Source organism: Miniopterus natalensis, chromosome 6 (assembly GCF_054644295.1).
Source record: "Miniopterus natalensis isolate mMinNat1 chromosome 6, mMinNat1.hap1, whole genome shotgun sequence".
In the NCBI taxonomy this organism is placed as follows: domain Eukaryota; kingdom Metazoa; phylum Chordata; class Mammalia; order Chiroptera; family Miniopteridae; genus Miniopterus; species Miniopterus natalensis.
The window spans coordinates 36,196,615-36,222,037 of NC_142086.1; the positions used below are offsets into that span (position 1 = coordinate 36,196,615).

The following is a 25,423-nucleotide window of genomic DNA, read 5'->3' on the forward strand; positions in this document are numbered from 1 at the left end:
CCCGTCCGAAGCCCGCCTGACCCCAGCCCGCAAGTTCTCCCGCCCGCAGTCCCCGCAGCGGCGCCGGCCCGCGCACGGGGAGGCGGGAGTAACGGGGGGAGGAGACTCGGGCGGCGGAGGGGGGGGAGCCGCTCGGAGGGGCAGCCGGCCCGGGCGCCGACCAATCCGAGCGCGCCCCGCCCGCGGCCAATCAGCGGCCGCCTCGCCCGGCGAGTCTGCCCCGCAGTGCGGGGCGGGGCGGGGCGGCCGCGAGTCCGGCGCCGCGCGTTACACTTGTGAGCGGCTCCAGGAAGCGCGGGCCGGGCGAGTGTGCGCCGAGGAGCCGGGCGCGGGGGCCGGCCCAGCCTCCGTGGCTGCCCGGTGACATACCCAGGCGCCTAAATCGGGCTGGCGGTGGCGCGTGCCGGCGCTCACGTGTGTAGGGACACACGGGCTCGCCCGTCTGCTGTGTAAGCACCTGTCTTGTGAGTGGCTCCGGGCGTGGCTGCCCTTCGGACGTTCAGTTTCTGGGAGATTTACCCCCGGGGGCCCTGCCTCCCCCGAGCTCCCGAGGCGGACGCGAGAAGTTTCACGGAGCCGGGACTGAGCGGATTGAGCGAGTGGAGCGGGCGGGGACGGCGGGGGCTGGGCGAGGGCAGGCGACCACCTATGTGCCCCGTCTTCCCAGGCAGAAAGGCCTGCGGGCCGGACGCGTGACACAGTGGCCCTGACATGTCTAGAGAGCCCGGGCCATGAGGATCACTGAGCGAGCCGCCCTGGACTGAGCCTGGGCGGTGCGCGGACTGACGGGGATGCTAGCAGTTAGGAAGGTAAGGAGGAAACTCAAGATGGGGACCATCTGTTCCCCCAACCCCAGCGGGACGAAGGCGGCGTCGGAGGTCTGCAATGCCGACTGGATGGCCTCGCTGCCCGCTCACCTCCACCGCGTCCCCCTGTCCAATCTGGCGATCCCAGGTATTCCTTTCTCACTTGTTTCCGCCGCGTTTGCTTCCGCCGTAACCGTGTCGTTCATGGGCTGGGCTGCTTTTCTATTGTGCTGAGAAAATAATGGTCAGTGACCTTACCTAAACCTCTTTGTATTTCCAAACCAAAAAAAAAAACAAAAACACTTAACACCGAAGCAGCTGCTGTAAAGAGATTTAAGTACACTGCATGGTGGGCAAAAGGGACTCAGGAGAAAGGAGCCACCGTTTTGTTTTGTGTGTGTTTTTTTGTTTTGTTTTTACTTGATAGCCTTATTCTAAGAATATTATCTTCTGGATGTTGGGGCCAGGGTATGGGAGGGTGCATTTACTTGAATCGCTTACCCCCCAAAAAAGGTAAGGAATAAAAAGTCATTCACAGTTTGAGATCTGAATCAAAATCAAGACTGGAAAATATTTCCTTTCTAACTTATCTGACCTTGCATATGAAAGGGGGAAAAAAAAGCACAAAACAAACTAGCATGAAAGAATAGGTTCAGAACCAGGACCGAGGATAAAGACGCATATTTTTGTTGTTGGGAAAGCCAGAAATAGAGAATGGAAGTGCTTGTCACAGGCAGTCATTAGGTGTGATGGGTGGTGGTGTTTGAAGCTTTGTCTATATATACAGGTGTCTGCCTGACTGATCTTGAACCACAGCCATGAAAAGCACTTCTGTGCCAGCTACTGTCTCTTTCCTGGGGTTTTTGTAACTTGACATCACTCTCATTAGATTAGTTAAATAGGTGCTCTTCCATCCACTCAAAAGCTAGTAAAAACATGGTTTCTAGGGAAGGACATTTGGACGACAGTGATCTTGGCTTCGTGTACTGGACAAAATCCTAAATGCTGGTACTTGGAAAGCATTCCTAGAAGCAGAGAATGGACTACTGCCAATCCTTTCTCTTACCTGGAGACATAACAACTGACTTCACCCCTGGACTACCAGACAAACTCCCAAGCATTCCTGGGAACAGTCTGCCTTTTTGAAGGTTAAAAGATGACCTCATGCAACCCCAGGCCTTTGCTTTCTATGCATGAGGAAGAGCAGCGCTGGTCTCAGGTGCAGCCTTTTCCTTACTGACCTCTAATTTGGAGGTCTTCCGGGTTCATTGTCCTTTATGGGCTCTTGCTGCTTTGGAGCAAGGAGAGGGCTGCTAAATTTCATGACTGTCATGATCACTTGTGTTTTATCAGCCATTGACTACTGCAGCTTGAGAAATGCTCAAGCTTCACATGCTCATGCTTCAGAACAGGTCTTCTCCTTGTCTAATTGATGCCTGTTGAGTCAACACTGGAATGATACACAGACCTCTTTTAACATTAGTCATTTGACAACATGCATTCTGATGGATTGTTTTGTCAAGTGGTACTGCAGGTAAGTATGTGTTTGTAAACAGAATGGTATCTTAGGCAGGCCCTAAGTGGCTCTGTCATTTAGGGCATGTCCAAAGTAGGTTGAGGCTTCCTCCTTCCTGTTGGACTTTGGACACTTGAGACCACAGCAGCAGCTCTGCCTGTGGCTTGGCAGTACACTCTAACTCCAGGACTCTAGAAAGGAACTGGACATTTGTTCTGCAGTCTATAGGGTATCTCACAGGAACTAGAGTCGCCAGGGACTGCAGACAGCCAGCATCTGCTGCAGTTACTGGAAATTCAGTGATTAGCCACGATGTAGGGCATAGGAATTTGTTCTCCCTGCTTAGTAAAGCCTGGTTCTTCTAAGCAAAAAACAAAAGTGGGGGGAGCTTGACTCTTCAAAAGATGCTGAATTCACTGCTGTGAATGCACTGGAGGTATAGGTATGTATATATAAGCTCAAGACAGGAAAGTCACATAATAAGTGCTAGCCACCCCTTTCACACCCCTGCCCCATCAGTAGTTCCCTTTCCTCTACCTCAAGCTTAATATTCCCTGGTTCAATGCTAGCAGTTAAGTTCTGCCAAACCTTGCTAAGAAACACAGAAAGCATTCAGGAAGTGGAGGCTACCATCTTCCTCCTTTTCCCCTTCCCCTTCCCCTTCCCCTTCCCCCTTTCCCCTCACCATCACCTTCATTATAGCTATTATTTACTGAGCACTACCATGCAGCACCCACTGGCATACATTAGCTCAAATCCTTACACCTCCGAGATAGGTATAAATATCATTTTGGAAATAAAGAAGTTATTGTTCAGTGCAGTTAAGTAATTTTCTCAAATAGTAAATAGCAGAACTAATATTTAAACCTTTGTGTAGCTAGCTCCAAAACCCATGCACTATCCTTGTGCCCTTAAGGGGACCTTGGGAAGTGCAGAGCAGCGGTGTATGGGGGTTGGGGTAGTCTCTAATTGAAAACCAGTTTTCACAGACAATCCTCTGCAGCAAGTGAAAGAATGTTTTAAACTAAGTGGTCTTTCTTTTTTTTTTTTACATTTTTGTTAGATTTATTGGGGTGGCATTGGTTAATAAAATTATATAGGTTCCAGGTGTACAATTCTATAATACATCATCTGCATATTGTATTGTGTGTTCACCACCCCAAGTCAAATCTCCTTCCATCACCATTTATCCCCCCTTTACCCTCTTCTACCTCCCTCCACCCCCAAAAACTAAGTGGTCTTTTTCTGAGTGATTATGTATTACTGTGAAGAGATAAATTGATACATATATATATGTGTGTGTGTGTAGGTATTATATGCCTGAGTAATACAGGGGTAGGGCAAAAGTAAGTTTACAGTTGTGAGTACGTGAAACAGAGTTTATTCTTGTATTATTATTTATTGTATTATTTATCTGTGTTACAACTGCAAACCTACTTTTGCCCATCCCTGTAAATACATATGTATTTCCTTGTTTACAATTGGAATAGTAAATAGAATTTTAAAATTGAAACCCAGTAAGCTTTAAATTTAGTGCTTAGACCTATTTTGTGTGCATGTGCGTGTGTGTGTGCACATACCCCAGTGTGTGCTTGCATGTGCCAATCTAGGGCATCTGTAAGATAGTGTCACATCTATCAGGATGGGACTGGGGCAACAGCAACATGGGAATGAGTGAGAAAAGGGCAGGGATTCTGGCAGTAATAGCAGACCTGGGTCCAAATAAACTATCTCAAATTTGAGTGCACTCAAATTTGCCCAAGTCATGATGGGAGAGAACATATGTGACTGTGTACCTCTCTACAAGGCTTTGATGTGTTATTTTACTTCCACAACTGTTAAGGACACCTGTTCATGACCAGTGTCACCCAAACATACTGAAATATCTTGGAGAAGAACCTCAGAACACATTTCATTGCCAACTGCATGGTGTGATTAGAGGCCATAAGGGTAGAGGATCTGGAAATTGCAACAGTCATATTTTGAAATTAAAGCTTTAAACTCAACAAACATTTGTGCTGAGTGAAAACATGATATTCTTTATGGACAAATGGGCTGATAGGGAATTTTTTTCTATAATGTATATAGCTTTTCAATGAATTCTTTTTCTTTGCTATTTTTTTTTTTTTTTTACCATGCTTTTCCCCTTCTTTTTATTAAAGGTAAACTATTTGGTCTATTAGAAAGAGCCTTGAACTTAAGGGTCTCAAAATTTTATATTGATGATTCTGTCTGTGTGATATTAACAAAGTATCCAAATCTCTTGGGACTTAGTTTCTGTGTTTGTAATTAAGATGTTGGATTAAATGAAATATAGAGTCCTTTTCAAATTGAAAAATTCTTTGATTAATTTGAGGGTTTGGGGGTTGTTTTGTTTGTTTTGTTTTTGCTTTGTTTTTTGCCTGTTTTTTTGTCCACATGTAAAAAGAAGTGGGAAAAATGATTGGGTCATTTTAGGTCAAAGGCCATTTCTTTTATGCCTCTTCCAAAGCAGCATTTTTGGCATGTGCAAACGATCACTCCCAATTGCCAGAAAGAAGCAGGATCCTCTTACTTTGGCATCCTAAAAGAGACTGTCATTAGTTGTTCTGAGTACATTTTAAGAAGCCTCCAGGCTGAGGCCTATGGGAAACCGAAAGATGAATTAGACCTCAGCCCTGCTGTCAAAGGAGCTTATAATCTAATGGTAGAGACGCCATGCATAATTAAAACAAACAAACAAACAACTAATTGAGGTAAACAAATATAAATAAAGTGTTTAGAAGCACACAGAATGGAAAGATTAATTCCAGATTTTAAGATTAAGAACAACTTTGTTGAAAAAATGGCATTTGACCTGGGATTTGAAGAATGGTCAAAATTTCAAGGGATGTGGCTTGAGGGTCAGGGTTAGGAAGGGGGGTTTCCAGGTGAAATAAGCTAATTAAGCTAAGGGACAGGGGTATATTTGGGAAAAGGCTGGATGACTCACCCTCCTGCCCCTCCCTCAGTAATGCTTTTTTAATATCTTTATCATAACCCTTCTCGACTCATCTTTATTTTTAGGTATGTCTTCCACATCATCTGTGAACAACTTACACACAAAGAATATGATTTATTTCCCTTTATAATCCTAGATCTTAGTACAGGGTAGCAGCTTGGTCATTGGTGACTATTGAGCAAAAGTTAATGCATGGAACCGGAGAATAAAAGTGTTAGAAAAGCAGCGTGCAGTCACCATCATTTTCAGTTGTAACCAAAGCTAAACTGAACAGATTGGTTAGGTTCACCTTGTGTAAACGGCCATATGAAGCAATCTGAACATTTTCCAATCCATTTCTTGTTATTTTGCATAATATTCCTGTACTTCATGATAAGGCTTATCACTGAGCCCCTAGAAATGAGATTTATGAGGCAGAGTGAAATGGTTAGGAGAGTCAGAAGCAGAACTCTGATGTAACTTCTACCCTAGGAAGTTTTTCTCCCTCCGTGCTTCCTGCCTGCCTTCATCCCTTGTCAAATGTGAGCTTATGGTGTTACCAGCCTGGCTGCAGCTTCAGCCTGCTCTCATTTCTTGACACCGTCTTCACCTCTCTTCCCCTGACCTGCCCTGTACCCGGGCCTCTGGCTTTCCAGTGTCAGCCCTTGCTCAGGTGCTACTTGCTGCTCTCCAATTCCCAGATGCTCCTCTGTTCTCATCTTGCTGATGAGCATCCCCTTCTGAAATCATATCTTCTTCCTATGCAGTTCTGCCTTGGCCACTGATGATTCCTCTAGCTGTTTGCATGTGGTCCCACACTCACTTCCCACATGTGTGAAGACAAAAATCACTATGGGGGCAGGAGGAAGGGACTGTTACTCAAATCCTGCTTCTGGACATTGGGTCAGGTCTGGTGCATCTAAAAGAGATCTGGGGACTCAAAAGTTTGTAAAATACATTATGGAACAAAAAGTTTAGGTGTGCTTCACTTTGAGGATAATATGAGCCATGAGTCAGCCCTAAAACCCATCCTCCTACTGGATTTGAGGCTGTGGAAAACCAAGGACCCAACTGAAGCTACTAGGGCTGACCCAATCAAGAAAAAAACACTCACGTGACCAAAATGGTTTCTTTAGTGGGTTTCTTTGTTGTTTTTCTTCCCCTGCCCCCTCTGGGTGGTCATGGTAAGAAATAAAAAGAGGCTATGACTTTGTTGTTCCCATTTGGTTTCCCTCCTAAGAAGGCTCATCACTTCCCTAGATTTCCCCATCCTCACCCCTGATCACACAAAAGCCACAAGGAACTCAGGAATCACACATGTCTGTTAAGAAGCAGAATCATGGATTGGTTTAAAGTATTAATGCTAGTCCAGCCAGCATGGCTCAGAGGTTGAGCTATGATCCAAGAGATCGGGGTTTGATTCCTGGTCAGGACACATGCCCTGGTTGTGGACTTGATCCCCAGCATGGGGTTGTTGCAGGAGGCAGCTGATCAATGACTCTCATCACTGATGTTTCTCTTTCTCTCTCCCTCTCCCTTCCTCTCTCTGAAATCAATAGTCATATTTTTTTTAAAAAGGTATTAATGCTAGAGCCATACTCTTTGGGTCTGAACCCCAACCCCAGCTCTGCCCCTCATAACTCTGTGACCTTGGGCAAATTACTTAACCTCTCTGTGCCCCAGTGTCTTCTGTAAAACAGAGATAATAATGGTCAGTGTTAAAATTAAATTAATTCATATAGCACACTTAGAACAATTTCTGCCACAAAACGAGCACTATATAATAATATAATAATTGTATTATTATAATCTGTCTTTTGTTACATTAATCATGACATTCATTTATTGAAAGCCTACACCTGGAATGGCCAACAAAAAAGGTGTAAGATGCAGTCCATACCCTCAGGTAATTTACAATCCTGTTAAGGAGCTGACCTTCCAATTAGGCCTTGTGGCTCAGTGTTCTCTGATCAGATCAGGCTCGCTTGAATGTCACCCCTCAAGGAGACAGTTAATGGAAGGATACATGCAGGGTTGTCCAGGGTGTGAGTACCAAGGAAGTCTTAAATTCAATATGAGGGCAGCTGATCAAGAGAGCCAGAAAATTTTCTTTAGCGCGTTACTCTGTCCTCCCATTCCAAGTTCAGCTGTCAAACTTTGTCATCTCCAGCCGTCCAAAGCCTTTGGGAAAAATTCAACCCTCTGTGACAGACCCATATTGTTTTCTCCTTATTTCTCCATCATTTGCCCTCCTAACCCAGTCATTTTAGTCCCATCTTAAGAGTAGAAACATTAAAAAATGCTTTTCTTTGAACACATCTGTATACAGATTTTATACCTCCTTCCCCAGCCATCGGAATAGCTTTATGATCTCTCCTAACATACGCATCACACCCTCATACTCAAACACACACGTGTACACACACTGAGCCATGACCTTAGCCTCACCTTCAAGAGAACCCCAATTCTAATGCCTGTTACTGTTTACCCTTTATAAAGATGCTGCAAAAAACACCTACGCACATTTCAGATCCTAGGAGCCTGCTGCTTTCACCCGCATGCTGCTGTTCCAGGCGTGCCTCTGAAGCTGAGGTTTCAGTTTCTAGCATATGATCTGACCTGACCTCCACTCCATGGGACAGGTTAGCTCCACACCTCCCCCCAGCCTCTAAGAGCTTATTAAAACAGGCACACTGGAGGCGGTGTTAGTGAAATAAATGCTTTAGCATCCTGTAACTGCTTTTGGGAAAAGCACAAATGCCAATTAATCCTAATTAGAGTTTCCAACCAGACTGCAGAGGAGAGATTATTTATAGACATCAGAATAGGTGGGTGTGTTTGTGTGAAAAAAATTTGAACACACATCAAGAATCAAATATAGGCAGAGGAGAATTATGACTAAATCTGGTTGAATATCTACACACATGGTTGAGCAGGATCCTTTCCACTTTCTCACGTTCATAGGAATTCGGATTATATTGCTAAACCCCCTTGAGGATCAACCAATATCTGGGAGGATCCCATTAGTAGATCTCTAGATGCTCCAAGATAAAATGGATTTGGCCAGAGAGGCCTGCACTACTCTAAGGGAGATGTCTAGTTGTGTTATCTTCAAAGCATTCGCAGTCTTAGATAGTCTGCTAAGAAGCTGACATTTTCTAAGAGAATCACAGGGTTATTAAAGATTTTTTAAATTGATTTTTAGAAAGAGAGGAAAGGAGAGAGAAATATTGATGTGAGGACCGAACATCAACTGGCTCCCTCCTGCACACCCCCTACCGGGTATCAAGCCTGCATCCCAGGCCTGTGCCCTGAGCCGGAATGGAACCAGCAGCCTTTTGGTGCATGAGACAGCGCCCAACCAACTGAGCCGTACCAGCCAGGGCCGGTTATTTTTTTTTTAATTTTCAACTATTCTAGAACTATTGGCTCTAAGGTGTTATATCTTCTCAGATAATATTCTATCAGTATTTTTTTCTCTGTACAGACCTGAGAAAAACAAACTAAAGAAAAAAATAGGAAGCATTTGTACTCTGTAATGCAAATGTCTTGCCGTGCAGCCACAGTCTGTGGTAATGGTAGAACTGAAATATTTCTAGACTCTGTCAGACTGAGATGAATATTTTATGAACATGTATGATCTGAAGGCCTATATACTGAAAGCAATATTCTTAAAGTATGATTGAAAGCAGATGGAAAAAAATGCCAAACTGATAAAGGTGGAGACAGCATCCCACCCTCCCTGGGTTTGAGTTTAGGTTTTCATCCTGACAGGAGGTGCCCATATGGATCATCATAAAAATTATATGAAGGCATTGTGTCAATTTGGCTAAAGAAAATTATCGATGCTTGCTTATTCCTTTTGTTTCTTTTGGTTCTCATTGTCTGTATTTTTAAATGCATTCATTTAAAATCATTTTTTCAAAGAATATTTATTGAGTACCCTTTTGTGCCATGCGCTGTGTTAGAGGAGATGAGTAATCAAGTGAATAACCTTCCTGCTCTTCAGGAATTTATGATTTTACAAGAGAAGAAAGCCAAAGTTCAGACACGATGGAGAAGAATGCATAGGGGACTATGGCCCTCAGAAAACCAGCACCCGATTCTGTTACTGGTAGGATGAGGAAAGCTCGGTAGATTAGGCTTCTAAGGGGAGATGGCCCTTGGATTGCATCATAAAGAGCAAGTAGTAAATATCCAGGCGTTACAGGTAGAGAGATGTCGCAGTGCAGTGGTACCAACGAATGAGAGGTTAGAGCGACCTTGAGGAAACCCAAGCATAGATTTCATTTAAAGAAAGGGATGGAGATGAGCTGGGAAAGCAGGCCAATGAGCCTTATGTATCATGCAAGATTAAATGTTAAACATCATCCAGAAGGCAAAAAGCAACCACTGAAAGACTCATTCAGGGATGGATGAAAAGTCCTAAAATAACTGCATAAAGGTGAAGAGAAACAAAATGACTCCTCAGTTTTAAGGGATGCTGAGGGGTAATATGAGAAATTCATTATTTTATTCATTCTATTTAATGCCTATATGTTGAAATCTTTCATATGCCACGACCTCTCCTAGGCACTGGTGGTTCAGTGATGATAATTATAGACATGGTTCCTGCCTCCAAAGAGCTTACAGTCTAGTTGAAGAAATGGGCAGTAAATCAAGTAGTTATAGCACAGTATAGTATCTGGGATGACTGGCAAGGTGGAGGTTACTGATGGAAGAAGCATACAGCAAGGGAATCTTAACAAGATGGGACATGAGACCAGGGAGGACTACTGGAGGAAGTAATAAATAAACTGTAATCTGAAGGATACATAGGAATTAGCCCCAGGATAAGAGGAACAAGGGTGAGCTTCTAGGGTGAAGACATTCAAGACAGAACATGGCCCATGTAACAAACAGAAATAGATCATTGTAGTTGACCATTGGTTGCAAGGAAGAGAGTGGCAAGACACTGAGAGGTCTAATAAGCCATGTTAAAATGATTTAGCTTTACCTTAATAGTCCTGGGAAGGGCATTAAGCCAGATGAACGACAAGGTCAGCTTTGTGTATTGGAAAGATCACTCTGGCTGCAGTCCACAAAATGTACTGAATCGGGAAGTACTATAACCAGGGCAACCACTTAGGTTGCTGATGAGGTTGTCCAAGTGGGAAGTGGTGCTGATCTGAGAAGGAGAATGACAGTGTGAATGAAGGAAAAGGAACAGACACAGGAGATAGGTAGGAAGAAGTATCAACAGGACTTGGCCATACATTGGAGGGTAATAGAGAAGACAAAGCTATCTTTGGTAACTGGGAGGAGGGTGATGGAAATCCTAGAAATAAGGATACAGGAGAAGGAGCATTTCTAGGAGTGGTGGAGGCTAAGACATATGCTTAGTTTAGGGCAGATACACTGAGTTTGAGGTACCCTTGGGACATTTCAGAATTGGGAGGACATAGCTAGCACCAAGTGGAAATGATTTCAGAGCTAAATCTTACTGTCACAATTGCCCACCCCCTCCACCGTCACTCGCAGCTACTATTCAGTATAAGATATTTGAGTTTGAAGTCAGTGCCTTTATTTATATATATATGTGTGTGTGTGTATATATATATATAAGATTTTAACTAAAAATTTGCTTCTGTCAGGAAATCTATCTTGAACTTTTAGTCCCAGATAAGCGACTGTCCCAAGCTCATCTAGTGTTCTTTCTGCTTGTTCTGTGTGAATTCCGTCGTTTCGTGTTTAACTATTTCCCCACGGCACTGGCAGCTTGGGGGTGAGGTGGGGTCAGCTGTGTGCATGACACCACAGCCCAGATGTGAAGTGACAACTTTCTGTTACTTTACTGCATCATCAAACACCGTTTACTGCACATACTGACATCCAGGGTTACACCATGAGGCTGAATAAAAGCAGGAGAATTTTATAGTAGAATATTTAACATTTTCTCCTATCTACCCTAAACATTTTCCTGTTTTCCCCAAACCCTTGTATTATTTTTTCTTTGGCATTAAAAACTGAAAGGTTGTTAAAGAAAATAAGATTGTCTCAGAACTGAGAAGGCTCCTCAGGGATGACCAAGTTCCCTTTGTGTGGCATCACTTTACCCAGATGATGCCATCTGCTCAGAAACTGAGCAGAGTGCTAATTAGCAAAGCAGGATGAATTTCCTATTAGTGAATTACCTATACAGTACCTTATTTAAGGGCAGGAGTTGGGGTCTTTTGGACATTTGAAGAAGAGAAAGTCTTCCAAAGGAAAATAAATACCCATCCATATGTAGAGGATTTTAAAATGCCTAACGTATGCTGAATTGAAAATGCTTTACCTTACATAAATCATAGGACATTGGGCCTATTTGGAGAATATCTAGGGCAATTGGAATTCCCCCGGCACCCTACAGAGTCTTTGGGAGGCTTGGTACCTCCTATGTGTCCCCAGGACACATCAAGTTCAGGACTGGGGACTGTCCCAACAGGCCTTTCACCAGAGAAGCTCTGCTTGTATTTGTTTTTACATATAGATACTTTATTTGGCAGTGCTCCAGATCTGAAAGTACCCTGAAAAACCTCTGATTTATTCCAATTCTTCAGCTTATCCAGCCCCTTAGGGGTAGACCAGGACTGGCACTCTGGATTGCCAGGCTGATGTCTGTCCTCAGACAGTGGGGTGTCCCTTGGCTTCTCAGCCCATAAAAAGTAAGTTGATCAGCATCCTCTGTTTCCAAGTTTTTTGCCTTGTTGCGGTTGCTTTGTTGCATTGCGAATAATTATGAATTCAGTAGACACCTGATTAAAAATTAATTTGGCCACATGGCCCTCTCAGATTTTGCTGGCAGTTTGATGGTTATTATTAATACTCTCCCACATGCCCCATGAAAAATAATCCAGTCCGATAGGTGAAGTTTATCCCTTTGGGTTGGCAAGGCTTAAAGATATTATTATTTGATTTAGGAAACTGCTAAATTGTCCACTGATCATAAATCTTGGGTTCACGTTAGCTGTATTTTATATGTCCTAAAAATGCCAGCCTTTCTGCATTTGTCAATATGGGGTCAAGTTCTCTGCAAATGCTCCATTTTTCCCAAGGACCTAATTCAGGTGTGTGAGATGGAAGGCCCCAAGGAGATTTTATCAGAAAGTAATTTACACAGGCATAAGTTGCAAGAAATCTACTCTCTGAGACTTCTTTTTAAATTGTTGAATGCTGTATTTTATTATAGCTCCTCCTTTAGTCATCCTTTCTGGTTTATTTTTGTCCTCTGTGTCTTCTGACACGTTCTTCTTTATTGACCTAGATAACTCAAGCTAGAAGGTCAAATGGAGATAAATGGAGCTGGGGGTATTCAGGTGCCGGTGGTGAACAGGTGCAGTGAAAACTCTGCCTGTTTAAAGGGGATGGATGGACCAAAGAGAATTTTGGGTAAAGATCAGGAGACCTAGGCTAACCTGTCCTAGGCAGCTCTATAGATGGCTGTTCATTCAAGTAATCATGCTTGTATTTATGCATGTATTCAGTACCTGCCATATGCCAGAAATTTACAAACTAAAGATAGAGATATGGGATGAATTAGACATGATCCCACCCTCAGAGCTCACAGTCAGGTGTCTGTGACAGATATGGAGATAATTTCCACACAGCATCCCAAGTTCATCAAGTGTGTATATACAAAATGCCATGGAGACACAGGGAAGAGCAGTTAAACTGCTTGACAGAGTCAGGTGAACTCACAGGGAATGACTGGATCACATCCAAGTAATTAAAATGGAAAGTCAAGAACCATGAGGTGTTCCTAAGGACTGTAAAGATTTTTTTAAACACATCTTTTGCTATATTCAATAACCATAAGGCCCACATCTCATACATAACTTTGCAAATGAGTATGTTCTTAGCTCAGGACACAGAAATATTTTAACATGCAAAATTACAATCTGTTCATATCAAATCCACTGCAATATTCATAGAGATTAAATACCTGAGTTGTAACACAAGATGTTTTTTATAAAAGCTACCTTAGCTATATTCAGCATTTAAGGACATGTGCTCATTTTCATGTCTGTCCCTAATATTTTTATCTTATATCTATCTTTAATTTTTATTCCCATGAAAGGCAGTGCAGAGAAATAGTTCAGAGCGTGGGTTCTCTTTTAAAGTACCTAAGTTCTGATCCTAGTTACTAATTATGTACCTTGAATAAAAGTTGAACTTTTCTGTCCCTACATGTCTCATCTGTAAAAGAGATAATTACAGTATCTAAATCACAAGTGCAAGGTTAGAGGAAGCACAGTCCACAAGCCCACCCTCACTCTGACATCAGTTGTCAGTTTGAGGGTCCTTAAGATCACCCTTAGGTTTAATAATCTGCTAGAAAGACTGACAGAACTCAATGAAAGCTGGTACTTTTATTGCAGAGAAAGGTACAGATTAAAATCATCCAATTGAAAAGGTACATAGGGCAGAGCCCAGCCAAGTTCCAAATATGGTGCTTCCAGTTGTCCTCTCCTCTGGAGCTGTGGACAGAGCTTCTGTCCTGGTATTGATGTTGACAATGCACAAAGTACTGCTAACCAGGGGAGCTCACCCGAGCCTTACTGTCCAGGGTCTTTATTGAGACTCCACATGGCCAACCTCATTATCCAGCCTCTCCAGAGGGCAAACCTGTACCCACATGACTTAATGCCACCACCATAAATTACATCCTTACACTTTTTTATGTGGCCCCAAAGCTCCCCAGGTAAACAAAGATTCTCTTACCAGGCAGAATATCCCAATCCCTTAAGAAATTACCTTCCTCCCAGGGCCAAGAACAAAGACCAGCACTCTATGGGCAAGGTTAAATTCTTCACTATGCAGCAAAGCTGTTTAAGAATTAAGTAAAGAATACACATAATGTGCTTAATATATTGCTGTAAACCAAAATTAATTTTAGACTATAATAAAGAATAAAAAAGCATTTATTTGAGCAAAAAGGGGCTCTGGCCTGGGAGATATAGGTTCAGCTAGCAACCTAAATGTGTTCCATTGAGACAAAGGGGAGGCTGCCTTTTATAAAGTTCCCACTCAGCTACTCAATTGGGTCTGTCTCAGTCCATTGGTAGAAGGAGGAAACCAGGGTTTCCCTGCAGTGGTTACTCAAAGAGTAAATAAGCTGGGCATAGTGCTGGAAGCCCAGGAGTTCAGTCTGAGGTTCTTCCCAGTATACAGAGCCCATGAGGGGCCCCTGTCAGCAAGTGGCTGCTAGGCTCTTATTATTTATAAAATTTAGGCCCTCTGTTGACTGTGGAGAGTCCATCTCAGCAGATAAATTCTTTTTCAGGGTTCACATCGAAGGAACCTTTTTTCTCGGGATCCACATTGCCTAGGACAAAATAAGCATACATTTTGGATATGCAGCCATCATTATTTACAATTCTTTTTGATTGCCTAATATGTACCTACCATCATACTAGACACTGTAGGACATTTTTAAAGAATTAACAAGATGTAGTTTGTAGTCTTTTAGGAAAGACACTGAAATTGAAATAAAGCCAATAAAAGCAGAATGCCACAGTGTCACAGTAAAAAAACAAGGAAACTGTTTTAGGGACCTGTAAAAGGGCGAGGTTACTTCCAGACGGGTTAAGGAACAGCTGTACCAGGAGGGCACCTGGGAGCAGACTGGTGAGGGATGGGTAAGGTTTCTATATGGGGAGGAAGGGCATTCCAGACAAAGGGAACCAAATGAACAAAATTTAATATGGGAAAGCAAGGGACCTTTAGGAAGCAGAGCAGGGCTGCCATGGCTCTCTGTGGAAGTGACAGGAGAAAGAAATGGAAAAGGACTGGAAAGACAGACTTCAGCCAGACCGAGAGGAGTTTTTAGCAAGGTGCTGAACACTTCATGCTTTGTCTCATAGACTACAGGGAGCCAGTGACAATTTAGGGTCCAAAGAAAACCCTGAAAGAGCATATGCTGTCTCTTTTCACAATTCCAGCCTTTATGCATGCTCTTTCCTCTACCATATCCCCCGTCCCCCCAGTTCCCCACACTTCACTGGGCCAATTGCAATTCATCCTTCAAGAAACAGCTCAGGTACAACTTCTGTGCACACTTCCATATGGGACACATTGTACACTTCCATATGGGACACATTGTACACCATTGTACACCATTGTTCACCTGTCTTTCTGCTATTCACAGCTGTGTTCGTCATCTCTGTACTCGTTGTCTATATACTGGTTCAGAATATGTACCTTATGGAAAAAAGAGAGGAAGTGAAAGAAAGAGACCTGGACTCTTGAAATATCTACAAAGAATCTAAGCACAAAGAGCTGACATTTCTAGTTAATTTAAAGAGAAACTGGGACACAGAGAGAGAAAGTAATAGTGCCTGGGGTGAGACAAAATTTTATAACTGCATTGCAAAGTCTTCTCAAGGTGTCCCAAGCCTTTAAAATAATAGTAATAGTGGCAGAAGAAAAAGAGCTTACTAATATTGCATTTATAAAGCACCTACTAGGGTTCCCTGACCAGTGTGGTTCACTTGGTTAGAGCGTCGTCCTGTGCACCAAAGGGTCACAGGTTCAATTCCCCATCAGGTCACATACCCAGGTTGCAGGTTTGATCCCTAGTCAGGGTGTGTACAGGAGGCAACCAATTGATGTTTTTCAAATTGATGTTTCTGTCTCTGTCTCTCTCTCCCCCTCTCCCTTCCTCTCTCTCTGAAATCAATTTTTAAAAAGTATCTTCGGGTGAGGATTTTTTAAAAATTGTAAAGCACTTACTAGGTGCCTGATATTGCTCTACTTGATTTATGTAAACCCATTTAATCTTTACAACTCAGTGATATAAGTGCTATTATTATCCCCATTTTACAGATGAAGAAATTTAGGTATAGGGCAGTGAAGCAAATTGCAACAAAAATCCTAATAACAATTCTAGAATTGTAAAAAACTAGGTCTTGCCAAATTCATTTAATTACATTTAAATAAATAAATAAAACATTTATAGAGTTGAAGATGGACCCAGCGTTGGGCTGTCACTTTAATTCCTTTTGTTGGTTATAGTAAAGAGTAGTTTTCTTTTCACCAAGGCATCTGTTTCCATGCCTGGATTCTAACCCCGGGACGCACGTAATGATGGCTGTGTTTGAAGCACTGCCTGCTAACCTGTACCAACTGAACAAGCCACTTATTGTTTTTCCAGACCAGATATTTAGGAGGCCTTTGACTAACTCAGAACAAAAGCAGCCCAGTGGTTTAAGTGGTCTGTGTAGTAATCACCCCACAAGGCTCCAAAGAGGAAAAATGTTTTTGCCTTGATGGGGAAAAGGCAGCAGAGGCTTTTAGCAGGTGTATAAGCTGTCAGGGCAGCTTCCAGGGCAGGTGTGTTTCATTCACTTTCCCCACTGTGTATAATGTACAAATTACCTTTAAACCCATCATTTTGTGTAATTTAGACTGCCACTTGTTGGATTTTCCCTCCTCTATCCCTTTCCTCTGCTGAAGCACCTGGCTTAGTCTGCATTTACAGGAAAGAGGAAAAACCCTTCTTGTCCTTGAGGGGATTTAGCTGAGGAACTCCCCTGGATCCCTGCCATTCTGCAGTTTGTCAAATGAATCTTAAAGTCACCCTGCCCTGTGAAAAATTTCAACCAGGCCAGGTGACTATGAAGGTGTTTTTTTCTAGGTCCCCCCAATAGATTTCACAAAGTGCTGAATCCTTGTGATAGGGAGGGGAAAGCACCTCTCCAGCAATGTGACAAAAATTCTCAGATGAGCCAAAAATAAATAAACACCATTCTCAGGCTGGGGAATGATTTGCTTTTTGTAAATATGATGAGTTAAATATATAAGCATATTTTTTGCTTAAGTATAGTACATGTGAAGGGAACATCTTATTTCTTTGTAGTGGTTAATAACCCTTATTAAAACAGGGTCATAAATTCCTTTACTAGCTGTTAAGAAGTTGGAATCATCGATTCTTAAGATAGAAGAGCTCCTAAGGCTCATTTCACTTACCTGCAAATTTGCAAGTGGAGAAACTGAGCTCCAGTATGAATTTATAAGTTCGTACAAGTAATCAGAGTAGAACCAAGGCTCTGGGCTGTGGAAATGTGAAAGAAAATGTTTCCTCAACTGAAGGTTAGAGTGCCCTCGTGTGTCCCTACATGGGACTTCTTCATGTCTTTACAAGATTTAAAATCACTTTAATCTCTCCATCAATGTTCCTCTCTTGGGGTGTTTTTAGGTACTTAACTCTAAAAGCAAACCCTGTGATCACCATGTTATTGGAAATAAATGCACAATGCATTTGACTTGTTTAATCATGAAGGATATGAAAGCAGTAATGTTCCTAGAGTAGGTTTGTGTGGACTCGGTTGGACAGACCTAGGTTTCTGTACCAGGCAGCACTTGCAATCTTTGTAACCCTGAAGTAGTTGCCAAACCAGCCTGAAGCTCAGCTTCCTCATCTGTAAAATGCAGGTAGTCACTGTCTTGCAGGATTGTGGCAGACATCAAATGAGATCCTATAACCAAGCCTGGCATTTGGTGCACAATAAACAATCAATAAATTGAACTTGTTACTAGTTATTTTCAGACAGGAAGCCCCCACTAGGGCTCACCAGCAAGCTCCTGATGAAGGAGCTGGGGTGCAGAGGCTAGGGAGGTAAACAGTGTATCTTTGGGATGCTGTTAGGTCTTGGCTGAGGAAGTTTCCATGAGCTCTGGGGACAGAGGGAAATGAGGACATTTTTAAAGACATATGTACTGAATATGTGATTCTGACAAAATAAGCTCTTCCTTCAGGTGGGGAAGTTGAAATGGAGCTAGGGCACATGGTTTTCCCACCAACGGTGTCTCTTTCACAGGTAAGACCTGTTCTCTGGTACTGAGGGGCCACCAGTCAAGGGAAAAGCCTCTGCTAAGAAAGAAAATGTTTCAAAACTGCATCCTATTTATGGCATTCATCTAGCTCTTTTAATAGTCTTAATTTATTGAGAGGGTAACCACATTAAGATCAATAAAGAACAGAGGTGGAAGACAATAGCTGGATCAATTCATCCTTTGATTTTAATTTTCTTTAATTATTTTATGAAACATGCTCTCTCAACTTAAGTGTTCAGCAGAATTGCGGTAAATTAAGTCTGTTTGCCCCAGTGAACTTTCAAAGATTCTCTCCTCCCCCCAGTAATCAGCCATCCCTTTCAGACATGCGAGGAGGGCGATATCATTACAGGAGACTTACAATACAAGGAGACTTGACCTTTAAATGTCAGTGAAGTGTACAGTCTGGCAATTCTGTCTGCATTTCCCCTAGCTTATTGGAGAATCGAGGGAAATAGCCCAATCGCATGCAACTGAGGAAGGGGGAGGCATGAGAGGAGCACCTCACCTGTGCTTTTTTCTTTTTGTTTTTACGTAACCGGGGAAAAGGACAGGAAAGATTGGGCTGGACTCTGTTGTCTAAATACGTATTCTAGATACCACGGTCACAGGGAGGTTTGTGTAGGTTATCGAATTGCCAGAGCAGAGAAAAAGCTGCTCAGTTTGCAAGCCTCGCTCCTGGGGTCACTCACCCTTTCTGGTAATCTTTGTGTTACGTTTAAATAAGGTGCATGCAGCACATGAGGCCCAGGCATTTGTTAGTTATGGAAAATTCACTGTCAGGCCTGGCTAGGGCTGTGGAGGAACAGAGTTGGAGGCCCTGAGAGCAGCAGGGCCACACCATGCAGCTGGGACAGCAGTGATGGACCAGCCATAGGAGGCTGCATCCAACACCCTGGCAAGGCTGACAGGTCAGTGTGAAGCTTGAACTGGACTCTCTTTGTGGCCATAAGTCTCAGTCTCAAGTCAACTAATGAAAAGATATTTGCCGCCTGACACTCAGAAGTCTCCTGTTCGTGCAGATTAACCTAATGAGACCTTTTCTGGCTTCTGTGGTTACCTCTATGGTGTTGTGAAACACTCTATTCTTGGTTTTTGTCTCATTTTCTGCTTTATACTTTTGTCCCCCTATACATCTTTTTTTGTGCTTAGAATGCCCCTAAAGAACCTATATATTTTGCTTATTCATGCATATATTGCTAACCCCTGTGGTAGAGTTGAAATTCCAGCATACCAAGAAAAAGATTTTACATAAAGGGATCTTTTTAAAATCCATCTCCATCAGAGAGAAGCCTCCTCTTGTACCTTTCCATCTTCTCCTCCTTCATGGGGTACCCCCCCTCCCACCACTCCACCCCCAGCTAGATCTGCCACAACCTTCAGACTCTGGTCCAGGCACTGGGTCAGCTGAGACAAGGAGTGGGGAGTACAGCAGAGGAGAGACTCTGATGTGACGGGTCCTGAAAACAGGGTTGGACCCAGACACCGTTTACTTCAGGCAGGTTAATATATATTATCCCTTCAAACTGTCCCTTTAAAAATATTTATGCATGATTTAGAGAGAATTTTGGAAGTGAAATTGGACCACACTTTTGAAAAATCTCCATTTGGTTTGTCTCTTCCCTCCGGTCTCTCCTCAGCCCTGTAGGCGCTGTGACCCCCTTTTTCTTTCCCCTTCCAATTCTCCACCTCTTCCCCTCCTCAGCTGAGCAATTTGGGTCTTTCCAAGCTTCTCTGTCCAAAGTTCCATGCCCCCCACCCCATGCCTAACTGCTTAATATGGCTTCAGGTATGTCAAAAGCCATACTCTAATGCCATTTATGCGAAAAATGAATATTTCAGTGTGCTTAGCAAACAAAACATACCACAGTTACTAGGATTCACTCTGCTTAGAGGATAGTGTTGACAAAAAATGACTTTTTTTCTTATCATGTGTTTATATTCAAGATAAAGAGTTTACTATATGATTTAAAGAGAGCTTTTTCTTTTCTTTCTGGCCTGCCCATTTTGTAAGGAGTCACTGGTGAAAGCCAGCATCAACTGGCACCAGATTTGCAGTTTAGCCCAAGAACACTGTAACATCCCTTGTAAACTGGTCCCTCAGCTGCTGCTCTGCTGGTGGGCCCTCAGGATGGTCATCCCTGGGAGCCCACAGTCCTGCCAGAGCTGGCTGGCATGAGCAGGAAGCCAGGGAGGAAGATGAGCTGGTGATGGCCTCCATAGAAAGTGAGAGTTGACCAATAGGGGATCTGGAGTCCATTGCTCTCTGAAGGGTCAGGGAGGTGTCCCTGAATATTCCTTGTCACTCTCTGAGTCTGAGGGTGGACACTGGTGCTGAGGGAATAAGAATTTCCTAAATGGCTCTTCTTCCAAAAACTTGGCCTTGATCAGCCCCCAATACATACTTAGACATATTTCTCTGTCATTTCTAAAATTAAGTAGTAGTCTCTCCAAACCTTAGAAAAACATCCAGAGATTCCTATTTAGATTTTTATTGAATTTATTGGGGTGACATTGGTTAACACATTGTATGCGGGAAACGTATTTATACGTTTTACGTTGACTGGTGGTAGAGCGCGCGATAAAAACTACCTGCAAACAATGTGTTAATAAATTGGCATAGCTTTCAGGTGTACAATTCTATCCTACATCATCTGTATATTGTATTGTGTGTTCACCACCCAAAGTCAAGTCTCCTTCCATCACCATTTATACCCCCTTTACCCTCTTCTATTTCCCCCACCCCCCTTTCCCTCTGTTAATCATCATACTGTTGTCTGTGTCTATGAGAGTTATTTTTTGCTTCCCTTCACCTTTTTCACCCAGCACCCCCAAAACCCCTCCCCTCTAACAGCTGTCAGTCTGTTTTCTGTATCTATCAGTCTGTTTCTATTTTGTTCATTAGATTCTACATATAAGTGAAATCTTATAGTATTTCTCTTTCTCAACTGGCTTATTTCACTTAACATAATACTCTTCAGGTCCGTCCATGCCCATTTTTTAATTGGATTGTTTATTTTTTTGGTGTTGAGTTTTATAAGTTCTCTATAAATTTTGGATATTAACCCCTATTCAGATGTATCATTGGTGAGTATGTCCTCCTATTCAGTGAGTTGTTTTTTCATTTTGTTAATGGTTTCATTTGCTGTGCAAAACCTTTTTAGTTTGATGTAGTCCCATTTGTTTATTTTTCTTTTGTTTCCATTGCCTAAGGAAACATATCAGAAAAAATATTGCTATAAAATTTTATTGCCTATGTTTTCTTCTAGGATTTTTTTGGTTTCAAGTCTTACATTTAAGTCTTTAACCCATTTTGAGTTTATTCTTGTGTATGGTGTAAGAAGGTGGTCTAATTCCATTTTTTTGCAATTACCTATCCAATTTTCCCAGCACCATTTATTGAAGAGACTGTCTTTACCTCATTGTATATATGTTTTTTTTAATATATGTTTTTATTGATTTTTAGAGAGAGAGGAAGGGAAAGGGAGAGAGAGATAGAAACATGGATGAGAGATCAGCTGCCTTCTTCACATCCCCTCCTGGGGATCTAGCCCCCAACCTGAGCATGTGGCCTGACCAGGAATCAAACCAGTGACCTCCTGGTACACAGGTCAATGCTCAACCACTTAGCCGCACCAGCTGGCCCCACTGTATGTTTTTGCCTTCTTAAAGAAGACCCTTTAACACTTCTCGTAATACTGGTTGTATGATAATGAATTCCTCTAGCTTTTTCTTGTCTGGGAAGCTCATTATTTCTGTTTAAATTTTAAATGATAGCCTTGCTAGTTAGAGTAGTCTTGGTTGTAGACCCTTTGTTTTCATCATGTTTAATATTTCATGCCAACCCCTTCTGGCCTGAAATGTTTCTGTTGAGAAATCAGCTGACAGTCTTTTGGAAGCTTTTGTTTAGCTGTCTTTCTCTTGCTGCTTTTAAGATTCTCTCTTTGTCCTTAATTTTTTGCATTTTAATTATGATGTGTCTTGGTGTGGGCCTCTTTGCGTTCATCCTGTTTGAGACTCTGTGCTTCCTGAACTTGTGTATCTTTTTCTTTCAACAGGTTAGGGAAGTTTTTGGTCATTATTTCTTTAAGTAGGTTCTCGATCCAGTGCTTTCTCTCTTCTCCTTTTGGTACTAGTATGATATGGATATTGTTATGTTTCATGTTGTCCCAAGGGTCCCTTAAACTGTCCTCATTTTTTAAAATTATTTTTTCTTTTTGCTGCTCTAATTGGATGTTTTCTGCTACCTTGACTTCCAAATCACTGATTCAGTCCTGCTTCAACCAACCTGCTTTTCATTCTTTCTAGTGTATTCTTCATTTCAGATACTTTATTCTTCATTTCTGACTGGTTCTTGTTTATGATTTCTATGTTCTTTTTTATGCTTTATTATCTCTTTGTTGAAGTTCTCACTAAGCTCCTTGAGCATCCTTATAACCATCTTTATGAACTCTATATCTGGTAAATTGCTTGCCTCCATATCATTTAGTTCTTTTTCTGGAGATTTAAGAGTAAAATTACTTGCATCAGGTGTAGGGGGAAGAGGAAGCATTGATAATGAACTTGGGGTGTGAAATATTAGGATTTTCTTTTTATCATTACTATCTGCAGATTTCATACCTTGTAAATATTCTCTGTGCAGGACAGAGGAGGACATTTTATCCTGTTTTTCAAAAAAGAAATAGTGAAATAGGGTTAAGTACCCATGTTATTTCACTCACTCTATATGAGGCAAAAGCTTCCTGGGGAAAAAATAAGTAGACAGGCAAAAATATTGGTGGTAGAGTAATGGCTGGTTTTGACTGCCATAGGGCTGGGTAGGACAACTGCTGTAAAATAGGCAGCAAACAATCTGCTCCATTGTCCTGTCCTTTCCTGTCAAGGGGAGGGAGGGGCAACTCTGGACACAGGATGTCAGAAAGGAAGAGGGGAAATGGAAAAGGGAGCAGAGAGATAAAGAGAGACTGTGTTCCCAGGGAATGTGCTGGCCCTCCCTCTTCTGTGACGGGCTGGGTACCGTGTATGTGTCCCTATGTATGCAGAAATGCCCCTGAGGCCCTGTCGCTGTCACACTGCTGCACAATCCTCAGACTCAGAGAAAAGCCTTGGAGGTTGTTAGCACATCTCCCTCTGGAAATAAAACTGGGCTCAGCAGCAACCAGACAGTTCCAGAGGGGAACTGTCTCCTCCCATGCTTGGGTAATGGTTGTTCCCTGATACCCAGGGAAGAATGAAGTTCAGTGGTGCCTCGCGCTGCATTGCACACTCAGTCCTGAACAGCTGGGCTGCTAAGATGATTTAAAGAAAAGAGAGAAGTGACTGTTCACCATGTATATATAATGTATTCATAGTAAATCTCCTGATGAGGAGGTATAAAGATTTACTGTTTCGGTACAGCCAAAGGAAGCAGAGCATTAGGCAAGTATCCAAAGAGTCTCATTAACAGAAGCAACCAATACGGAAAATCCAGGGAGACTTGCTCCACATTTCTAGGAGTAACAGCAATTTTTTTTTTTTTTTTTTACCTGAAATATGCTAGTAATTTTCTTGCTTGCAAAAATTGGCTTCCCCTAATGATTGGTAAATACATTTTTTTCTTAATAGTTACTGACTATTCTCCATGTTTCAGAGACTACATAAAAATAAAGCATGCTTGTCACCTTTTTTTTCTTTTTTCACTTTATTTCTGAGAAGATAAAATAGTAAAGCCACCCCAGAATGATTTATTTTCAAGAAAATGGAAATAATAAAGTATAAAACAGGAGAGTTTTGTGAAGTTCTATATTATATATGAAATGCATACTCTGAGATTTCATAAAAGAGATAACTGGTAACAATCAACTAGTATGAAGTAAGCATTTTAATTCTTATATGGGTGGTAGTGGTTAAGAACGAGGTTAGTGGAGTCAGAACAAGCGTGTTTTCCTCTTTGATTTTGCTTGCAAAGCACAGCCGCCTGTGTGGGGTCTCCAGTATCAGAGCCAGTCACAGAGCTACCAAATAATAATGGCTGACGCGAGATGGAAGCCAGTGACAAACTGAAAGGTCTTTGTTAAAGATAATTTCCACCTTAGAAATATTTTCTCACTATAGTTAAAAATGTGTCTATCATGTCACTTATACTTTATAACAATAAGATCAGCGCAGGGTCTAGGAGGAAACCTACCCTCCTGTTCTTTAAGGCAGAGGAAGGGAACATACATTTGATCATGTAATAGCAGATTCGGCTCATTAAGAGATGAGTTGAAAAGAGGCCATATAATTAACCTGTGCCCAAGTTTTCAGAATGTTTGTCTGATTTGTCAAGAAATCATTCCTGTGGACTTATTTTTTTATTTAATAAAGTTTTGTTTTTCAAAATGTATAGCTGGTGGGACCTGTTGTTCATGTGTCTTCACCAGCAGCTGGGGCATCCCCACCTTTGGTGTTTCCTGTGTAAATTACTTGAGCTCTGTGCTTGAAAACCTAGTTTAATAAGTCCTTTACGAAGGCACTCCGGAAGGACTTCCCTGGCCACGGAACCACAAATCTTCAGCCTCTCAGTGAGCCTGTAGTTGGGAACTTCCTTATAGAGTTTGTCATGTTGCTTTATCAAGCAAGACTAGGTCATTGAGCTTGTTCCAAACTTTGCCTTTGGACCGCTTCTTTTTTTTGGCCTTGCCCCAGATTGTTCACTGAGTCTTTGCCTTCTTGGCCTATTTTCCGGCATATTTCTTCTTCTTGTCATCCTTGGGCAGCATAGCGAAACTCAAAGAGCAGCTGCTACCACTGCTGCCTCGATGAGATGTCCCCTACAGACTCGTTTTTACAATAGTAAAATAGTATTTACAAAAGCATAAAAATAAGTTAGCATTGTTGTGTGTGTTTTTTTCATTTTCCCTTTCCATCGCTTCTCAGTCTTTTGGCCAAGGTCAAGTTAGTTTCTGTTCTTATCAGTTAGTTCTGCCTTTCCTGGAATTTAGATGCCTATCCCAGCATTACTGAGATGGACAGAATTTTCATACCCTCTGTTTCAATGACTTCATGAATAAAATCAATATGCCATCTTTAATTACTCTTCTGCGAGGGACACTCAAGCAACCTCCCATTTGTCTCTGTTATGATTAGTCTCCAGCAAACATTTGCTTTCTCAAAATAAGTTTAGTTCCTCAATAAGCTCTCCTGAAATGAAATTACTAGATCAAATAGTATGAATATTTTCAAGCTCCTCTCTCCAAACATATTTCTATATAGCTTTCCAAAAGGGTACTTATTAATTTACCTTACACTAGCAATATATGAGGATTA

General features: G+C 42.0%; 1 protein-coding gene and 1 pseudogene across 1 annotated transcript in view; one reads left to right on the top strand and one right to left on the bottom strand.

Moving 5' to 3' along the window:
* Positions 1-678: 678 nt before the first annotated feature.
* The window catches only part of PLCXD2 (phosphatidylinositol specific phospholipase C X domain containing 2), a 40,039-nt gene continuing 15,294 nt past the window's right edge, over positions 679-25,423 (top strand). The window contains exon 1 of the mRNA XM_016200193.2: positions 679-954. Within this exon, the coding sequence (XP_016055679.1) occupies positions 792-954 (163 nt within the window). The 5' untranslated portion in view covers positions 679-791. The remainder of the gene's footprint in view (positions 955-25,423) is intronic.
* Positions 24,521-24,876, bottom strand: LOC148092882 (small ribosomal subunit protein eS25 pseudogene; annotated as a pseudogene).